Below are 9,506 nucleotides of genomic sequence, written 5' to 3'. Positions count from 1 at the left end.
CACCCCACCTACTCTTCGAAGGATTTTCCAGGCCAAAATGTGGCGTGGCGGGGTGTGGTGTGGTGTCTGGCCTATGGCCGTGCGTCCTGCGACAGCAATTGAGTTATCCCGCAGAAAAGGCTATCTAAACAGCAAAAGGAAGATGTATATGTATACAGATATTTCATCATATTATATTTATTGTATTTTTTATGGCACTTGCATGTGGTCGTGGTCGTCCAAAGCCCCTGCAGCATTTTGTTGTCGGTTGAAAAATGTAAAACGGATCTCTGGACACACAAACTCTGCCGCAGAGAGAATTATGTGCTAAATGCGACACGCATGACTCTGAAGAAAAGGAGGGAAGAGGATGGGTTGCGATTATAAGTACAAGTGAGTGGTGTGAGTTGTTAGCCAGATCCTAGAACAAACACAGGATTTGTGGCTGGAGATGTACTTTATTTTTTTTTTGGATTGACGCTTGGCTAAGATGGATGGCTACAGAATAGACATTTTCCGACTACATTTAACTACATATTCTTTATTGAAATTATCACAATTTGTTGCTACTAACTGTTGTCTGACCCTCCCTCTCTCTGTCACTCAAATGCGAGTGATTTCCTTGTCCTTGTTGACCTCATCGACTTGCACTTGTATGGGTGTGCGATAGGCGCTCTGCGCCATCATGGAAACCAAGACCATTTCCACCAGTATCAATATATTGATGATGGCTGCAAATATAAACCACAAATTTAAAATATGTTACCCAAATAATACGAGTACTAAAAGTACGGAGGGCACACCCACTTTGCTTGTAGACAGTGTGATTGATGGGATACTCTCCGCCCATTTTGATGCCGTCGAGCTGATCGTAAAGCACCAGATACTGCAGCTTGCAGAGCATCACAACCAGCTGGAGGCAGAACATCTTCTTCCGCAACTGATAATCGCCGCGCAGCTTTGATATCATTCGCACTGTGATCTGGAGGGACCAAGCGCCGAGCACAATCGAACTGACGATGAAGGGTATGAAGAAGTACATCACTTGGCGGTAGAGCTGAATGTCCCGATAGTACAGGATGTTCATCACCAGCATTATGGAGCCCTGCCAGAAGGGCATCTGCCAGACCATGTAACGGGAGATGCACAGCTTGGCCTTGGTGGGCACCACCAACGGCAGGCAGAGGCACCAGCAGCAGCAGGGCGGAGTGCTCAGCTGCACCGCCTCTCCGCCCGACTCCTTCACATAGTTCTGCTCCGAGTCGACGTAGCGGAAGAGCAGTGTACGGAATATGGGACCGCCCACCATGAACATCACATGCATCACGGTGTGGCAAATAAACCAGGAGTACGGCACCAGTATGGTCACGAGTGCGGCCAGCGAGATAATCGGATAGAGGCTGACCATCAGTATGGAGGGTGTACGCAGTGGCTTGTTCAGGTGGCGCCTCAGACGCGACACGGTGGTCGAGTAGATGCAAATGTTGAGGATGGTCAGCAGGCTGGCTATGAAGATAGCCAGGCTAAGGAAGGCAGTCATGTCTGCAGGATAATCATATTAGTGTTTAACCTCTTTAATGGTAGTTTCCTTTTGAATACTTACTGCCATAATACTCTTCGACTGTGGGATGTGTGCGAATACTCAGGGCTGAACTATTCAGCTCCTGCGATGCCTGCTCCTCGTTCGGCTCCACCATCTCCCCCCACTCATCGCTGGCATTCATTGTGTATTTGTTTTTTAGTGGGATTTAAGATGATAAATTCACTCTCTCTCTCGCTGTGCTGGTGGCAAGCTGGGTGCAATACTTCCTGGGTTTCTGCTCCACTCTTACTCTGCCTCTGCCTCCGCTTACACTTCACATCTTTGCCATTGTTCGCGCATTTGCCAAACAGTTAACAGACTTTACTTTTATTAGCACTCTCGTAAATGTATCTTTAGAGTTGCCACAATCTGTTACAGACCTTTGAAGTGAGGGTGCTGGTAAGCTGCAAATAGAGACAGATGGGTAGGATAGTCGTAAATATTAATTGCCACAGAGTCTGGGGGAAAGTGTGAGAAGTGTGCAATAAATATTTCTCGGTTAGTTACGCAATTCGAGTAGAAAAAGCCAATGCACTCGACTACGCGGCTGCCATTCGATATGTACACTTTAAAGTGTCATTAAGTCTTAACGGATGCTAAACAAACAGTCTAGACGAAGTGTTAATACCCTCAATCACGATCCCGGATAAATTTCTTTAGGCAAGTAAAATGTTAATGACACATCTGCAGACTTTACCCATATATCAAAGGGAACTCCACAGCATTTCTTGATTTCAATTGGAATATTTAATACTTCTGAAATTTAATTCTTTAGTTAACACGAATAATTTGCTAAATTAAAAAATAAACAATAATAAGATAATAGATTTATAATCTCATTCATTATTGCGAGAAGATCGACTGTTTGAACACTCTTTGGAGATGTTATTTGGTTTGATAAGAAAATATAAGAAGCATTTTTTTCAACAACAACAAGACAGCCTGATATAATTAGAACAAGAAAAAAAAAGTGACAATAACGGTTGCAAAAGAAGAGAGGAAAAAATAGAAAAGGGAATAACAATAATTGCCAAAAACAAGCCAGCTTAGCAATTGCGGAGTTTTCCACAATAATCAACAGCCATGTTATGTTACAATAACTCGTAGCTCCACTTATCTACAGATATCTCGAATTGATTTGCATAAATTTCAGTGTGAACCGCATAATAATACACTACTTAAACCACGCGTAAGAGCGTATCAAATGATGTAAAAAAATTCAAAACCAAAACGAAACCCCAAAATGGTGCAAACAGCCATAACAAGCCACAGGTGAAAAGCACGTGCCCGCGGAGCCCAAGGCAACCAAAGAGCGTCCCACCACTTTGTGGGGAAAGAGTAAAAGCATGGAGAGAGAGAGAGAGAAGAAAGAGTGAGCGAGTGCGGGACGCCCAAAAAACTAAACAAGTTTCTGAAAAGCATAGTTCGAGACGAGACAACCGACCGGCCATACTGAAATCAGAGCTTGCCTCACATTGCATTACTCCCATCCGTTATGTAAGACTCTTTGTTAACTTTACATTTTGAAACAGGTTTCGTACATCATTTTGATGCCCCAAGTACTATGTACAAGACAATACTCGTATGTGGAAAGTACCTGTAAACGAGTACTATAAACATGAGTCAGCCACCACTCCAATCTCCCAAACGAAACCAGCAGCAAACCAACAGCAAGCAGCAGCAGCAGCAGCAACGACCTTCAGTGGCAGATCAGCAACGAAAACGTGTCAAAGTCCCCTTTAGGCTTGGCCTCAATCCAGACTCAGTCTTTCAACGAACTGTGGAGATCTCGAAATGCTCTTGAAGCACGGCTTATCAGCCAGCAGCCACCAACCAGCAGCTAGAGATCAAAATTCACCATCGGTCTCAGTGATTTCATCAGTAAAAATAAGAAAGAGAATTATTTTATTTCACAATTACTTTTCAAAAGATCCGCCATAAACAAATTTTCCAACAATTAGCACAGAATTCGCGGATTCATTTTTTTGGTTAGCACATTTTAAAGGTGCGTAAAATGAAGCGCGAAATATTAGAGTAGCGTCATAAAAATTATATATGTATTATGCCCTGGAAGCATATTATCTCCTCACCTTATATTTTTGTAGTTCTGATTTTTTAACGGCTTGCCAAATGGACAGCGCACGCAATAAACAACAACAAACAAATGGCTAATTATTTTAAGAAAAATATTAAATGAGGGCTAGAACGTGACAAAAAGTGAAGAGCAAAATGAGGTATAGAAATAAAAATATTACGTTACACCAACTGCGCCTTAAACATATGAAAACCTACACCAAAATATGGTATACCATATTTCCGCACACCATTTCTTTACACATCTTTAAAACTCCCACGAAAAATTTGGCGAAATGAAACGTAAACATTAGCGAACATTTTTGCATTTTTCTGTTGGCCATGGCTCATTTTTTGTGCTGTTTTGTTGCTGATGGGGAAACCATATTAAATGGGGAATTTCATCTCATTTTATCCACTCTTTCTCATTTGGTTACAGCTTCTTCGGTGACTGTTGTCACAGACAGCCGGCAGCACATGCCCAGCAGCCAGCCAGCCAGCGCTTGGCCGGCCATGACTCTACCACCCAAAATGCGATGTCGTCTGCCAAGTTATTTCCGAACTTTTTTGCGGTTAACATAAATTCAAATATCTCGGCGAGACGAAACCAAAAAAGCGACCCACTGACACGACCTTACGCAATGCAATCGAATTGAGCAAACAAAAAAAAGAAATCAACAATGCGGGTTACAAATGCATTATAAAGGGAGGAAATAATCTAAAATCAGAACAGAGACCGCAAATTCTAATTTGTGGCAAAAGCAAAGAAGAGATGCGCAAATGGCAAACATCAAGGCATTTCCCTGTCTGGCACTTCAAATATTGGTACAACCATTGGGAATTTTATCCAGATAAAAATGTAATTATGTCGCTTGTTCGATAGTATGTTTCAAATATTTTTCACAGAAGCAAAAACAATCTGGCAAAATTTCTGCCGACGAAATTGTGGCACACACACAGACATTAGGTTCAAAGGTTATTTAGGGCTGTTTACCCCAGTATTTGTTGAGTTGTTATTGAACATGGCTGATGGCCGTGGATAAACAGAATTTGTCGATACCAACTCCAATTTGTAAGCAATTAGCGATGGAAGAGTGCTCTGCGCAATATATTTTCTGTACCTTAAAGATGTTCCATGTCATTATCATTTATTTTAAGATAAGAATTCCATGCCTACATTTTTCATTATTATGTTACTAAGAAATCGATGTTTTTCTCCCTAGTAAGTTACAGAATTTATTCCTCCTTTAGTTTTTTGAATCAAAGACTTGAAATTTGTTGCATTTTGTATGCTTGTTTTTCCCGAAAGTCTATGGCCAACCAAAAAGTGTTTTACCCCCCACTGTTAACTTGACCATCAACTCGTTTTTGAAGCAATTTCTTCCTGTCTTTCCGACCTTGGCACTTTATTGCACAGTTGATCAGAATTTCAATTGAGATGATATGCTGTCTTTTAATTCATTTTGATTGCCTGCACAAATTATTGGCATCAACGGCATAGAAACTATAATTATTTATTTATTTGTGTAACATGTCAATGTTGGGAAAAAACACTTCATTAAGATTGATTGATTAATGCATAAAAACTAAAAATATATAGGATTCGATCACAAGCGATTGCAAAGTGCAAAAATAAATGGTGGAAGGGAGTCAATAAAAATCGAAAAGCATTACCCAAATACTTTGTACTCTTTGTTGAAATTTCGTATAATTTTCGTACTTTTATTCAAGCAGCTGTTGTTGGCTGTTTCTCTTTTTGTTTGATCACACTCGCACTCTCTCTCTCTCTCCCAATCGGTGTTTCTTTCTCGGTGTCTTCCACTGTGTCTTCCACTGTATCTCTTTCTATTTGTTTCTCTATTTTAATGCTCTGTCTGTACTTTGTTGTGCACTTGGATGCCGCGCGCGTGTCTTGTTCGCTCGCGCGTTGTTCACCAACTGAAACTGAAATTCAAAATATTGCGCTGGCCATGCCGATCACAAACATCAATGCGCCCGTTCCCCAGACCACGAACTGTCTCTTAGAGTGTGTTTGTGTGTGTTAGCCAAAACAAAAAAATAGCAGTAGCAATAGCAACAACACCTGCTGACGTTTGCTGCTGCTGCTGCTTTGCGATGTGCTAATCGTCATTTGTCGATTTCAAGCAACGTCTTGCGGCGGTAAAAGTTTTTCATTGAAGGCGGAAGTCGTTTATTTGCCGATCAAATGCGTTTACTTTGGCCATGCGAGGTGACAGATGAAAAAGTGGGCTTGTCCTGCCAGCACCATGGAAGGAATATTCCATGTAAAATTCTTGCAATATCTATAAGTTTTTTGTAGATAAAATAGTTAGATTCTATGCACTTTTCGCTGTTCTATTAGCCACTGTGCCACTTGGGAAAATTAACACTTTGCCTTACCGGTCCGACCAATTCAATTTTTCTACCCATGGGACATTGGACACTTAGTTCAAGAGCTAATTTCTGTATTGAAAAGCCATCAGCTAAGCGGTCGTCCTGTCAAAGGGTCCACAACAGAAACCAATTAACATGTCCAGCAAGCGGACAGTTCACATTTCCATGCGTGCACTATGGTGCTGTCGCAATTTGAATAATTTCTAATTTCTAATCAACTCTTAATTTCCATTGCCCCAAGGGAATAAGTTTGTGTGTGATTAAGCAAATAACAACATCGAATTCTTCATTACATACAATTTGTTATTCAAATCGGAGCAGAGCTCATTTAAAAAAATTATGTTATTATGCCGGACTCCCGACACGGACTTTCGGTGGGGAATATCTTAAAAAAATGTAAATCGGTGGCACATCCGCTCACTAATTTAATGAGCGGCTCCAATGAACCTTTTTTTCGGAAACTTTTCTATCTGCTCTGCTCACTGTTTAATTTGTTTTTTTTTCATAAACAAGCCAAAATTAAATGCTAATTATCCAACCCAAAAAGTATGCAATAAATTATGACGCAAATGGGGAAGCATTTTTATTGCATAAACTGTGGCAATGGCAATGAACGATGGGCCCGGGCCATAAAATAAAATTATGGTTTTGGAAAGGGGACGGGGCCCTGCAATTCATCTTATAATTTTTCAAATAAATCTAATTGTGTAAACAGAGGGTCGGGTCAGAATTGGTAGGGTCAGTTACGAGCCAGAAAGGAGTGGTAGACCCAGAGAAAACAGGACTAAGAATCAAATAGTTATACTTACATACATTTAAATTTAATATAATTATAATAATAAATAGATTAGATATATTGCTTGTTTTGTATAAAATATTTTGTATTTGAATTAATTGAATTATTAATTTGAATTTAATAAGGACTTTTAAAAGAAAATTAAACTGTTTAATTTCACAATGTTTGTATTTAAAAATCAAACAAATTTTTAATTTAAATATGAGTATATTTCTATTTACTCTGCCATTTTTCTCCCAGTGTAGTCAGGGGAAAGGCTGTGCTGTTTAAGTGAGCGGTCATCTTTTGGGGGTGTTTGCAATTATGTATTATTTATTTTCCGATAAAGAAAATTGGCAACAATTCTCCAAATTGCTAAACAAATAACAATAATAATTTTCTGTATGCAAAAATTCAAGTTTTTTAAATGGAAAAAATCTAAATCTTTTGTTTTTTCAGCAGCAAAGAAATATTTGAATACTTTATTTGCTTCTCATGCCGCTTTTGTGCAGTGATGATTGTTTGCCACCTTGGTGTTGCTTGCTTCGCTGCCTCTGCCCCGCCTCCTCATGCCACCAAAACGCCCACCCACCTCCTTTGAAACTGTAGCCAGCGGCCACACAGTGACTCTCATTTCTTTTGTGGCAGGAGCAGCAGCAGCTGAAAGATAAAAAATTTGACGCCGGGGGCGATGCCTTTGAAGCTGAGAGGAGGAGGATGAGGATGCCACCGCCTTCAACGCCTTGCCAGTCAGTCCCATGTCAGTTTTCATTCGCTTTTCACTTGCTTATTTGCTGTTGTTATTTTCCTTGGTTTTTTTCATGTTTTTCATTTCGTATTTTGCTCATTTTTTCGCGCTTTCTCTTGGCAAATAAGCAACAATGCAGTCGCCATTTGAATGGAAGAAAAGCGTTGAAGAGGGGAGACTCTGTGTGTGAGAAGCGTTTGGCTAGGGCTGGCTGTCTTAGCGTTCATTTCTAAGTCGAAACCAAGGACCTTTATGTCCTTGTCTTGATTCATTCAACGCTGTCGCTGTTGTTTCAATTTCTGTCTGCGTTTTCATTTCATTTCATCTCTCTCTCCCACTCGCTCTCTGTTTCATCCAACCACTCTTTGCACTCTTGATTCGCCTTTTATTTTGCGCTTTTGCGCTCCTGTTGTTTGCTGTTTAACGAAGCAAATCAACAAATTGTAATGATGCCAAAGTCCTTTTCTGCGCTGCTTGCACTTTTCGCAACATTTTCTTCTTATTTTCTTTTTTTATTTTTTTTTTTGTTTTATTTTTTATGTGAATCCATGACCCAAACCCATAAACCCATTCCGGGCCCGCATTGGCAGCCCTTTTTTGCATGGCGTTGCGCTCCACTTGAGGCGCAGTGTGGCGTAAAATGAATTGAGACATTCATTTCTCGGACAAAAAGAGAAATAGAGACCCCGAATGCGAAAAACCGCAATGGCAGCGGTTCAACGGATCAGCGGGGGTGTTACGGGGGTCCTTCAACAACAACTTTTCACCAACATATAGAGAGGGAACACTGTACACTGAATGCAAAAGTGGCAAAAACTTTTGCACCAGGGGGAAGGTATCCTCACCCTCCGCAACCCTCCCCTTTTGTGCATTTAGGTGTGAAGTTTTGGGTCGTCGGCTCACAAAATGGTTCTGGTCTGGGTATGGGGAATCTGCTGCAAATAATTAAATCATGCAAAGGTTATTCTAAAGTTGGGGCAGAGCAGGAAGAGCAGGAGGAGCACGAGGAGAAGGACTAGACAAGTTCAATGCCGCCTTAAGTTACATGTAAGCCTGTCCCTGTCAGCAAGTTTGCTATTAACTAATCGATATTTATATTTTCCGTGTGCTCTTCGTGCCATTTCATCTTTTTGTTTTTTGTCATGAATTTGAATTTGCATAGAACACACAGATACACACACACAAGCCCATACACACAGGGCAAACCAACATGTAAGAAGGAAGCGAAAAAAGGCCAGAGGCAAAAAACATGTTGAACTGACTGCTTCATCGTGCTACGTTCTGCGACCGCTGGCATTTCCGTTTCCGCTTAAAACGCACAAAGAAGTGGAAACTTGTAATACATCAATTTTCTGTAAAGGGTAATATTAGCATATTTTTGTTGGGATTTAAAATGTGTCTTGTCGCTGGTTTCTTGCAGGCAAAAACCGAAACTCATTTTAAGACAAATTGAAGTTTATTTGCTCGCCTGCCACTGCTGCAGCACTCACTGCACTGCACTCACAGAGTGTGTGTAGCACACTTCTTAGTTTTTGTTTCCACTTGCGCTGTCAACCCTAACATGGGGGTATAACAATTTGCCTAAGAAATCTCCTTAGCAGCAAAGGCAGCAATATCATGCTTTCGCGTAAGCAATCGATCGACTGATGCTTTTTTGATTTTCATTAACATTCCTTTTGCATTCTTCGATGCACAAAAGATGAAATATGCCTTTGACTTCCATACGAGTGAGTAGAATGTTGCACTTAGAACAATTGGCGCCAAACGGCAGGCAAGGCGAATCGCCTTAAATTGGTCGAAAACACACGAGCCAAACTGGTCGAAAGTCTTTGCTTGCCTTGTTCTCTCTCTGCTGTTGCTCTCTCTGGCATGAAAAGCTCTTCGGCGAAAAGCTCCGTTCGTGTGCGCCTTATAAGCGTGGCTCAGTGATAAAACCTCGAACAGTTACCGTTCCG

At 40.8% G+C, this 9,506-nt stretch overlaps 1 protein-coding gene across 2 annotated transcripts; it reads right to left on the bottom strand.

Moving 5' to 3' along the window:
* Positions 1-426: 426 nt before the first annotated feature.
* On the bottom strand, positions 427-5,560 carry LOC111071271 (organic solute transporter alpha-like protein). Of its 2 annotated transcripts, none has more exons than XM_022362524.2 (4): positions 5,309-5,560; positions 1,583-1,965; positions 787-1,521; positions 427-710 (listed from the first exon to the last, which is right to left on the bottom strand). In XM_022362524.2, the coding sequence occupies exons 2-4, from the start codon at positions 1,701-1,703 to the stop codon at positions 583-585; spliced, it is 984 nt and encodes a 327-aa protein (XP_022218216.2). In that variant the 5' UTR covers positions 1,704-1,965; positions 5,309-5,560; the 3' UTR covers positions 427-582. The 2 variants fall into 2 exon arrangements, with proteins under 2 accessions (XP_022218216.2, XP_022218217.2); XM_022362525.2 differs by having other exon boundaries at positions 5,355-5,560.
* Between the last annotated feature and the right edge of the window lie 3,946 nt (positions 5,561-9,506).

This window comes from Drosophila obscura, unplaced genomic scaffold (genome assembly GCF_018151105.1).
Source record: "Drosophila obscura isolate BZ-5 IFL unplaced genomic scaffold, ASM1815110v1 contig_1, whole genome shotgun sequence".
NCBI lineage: Eukaryota > Metazoa > Arthropoda > Insecta > Diptera > Drosophilidae > Drosophila > Drosophila obscura.
This window is presented reverse-complemented; position numbering and strand designations above follow the sequence as displayed.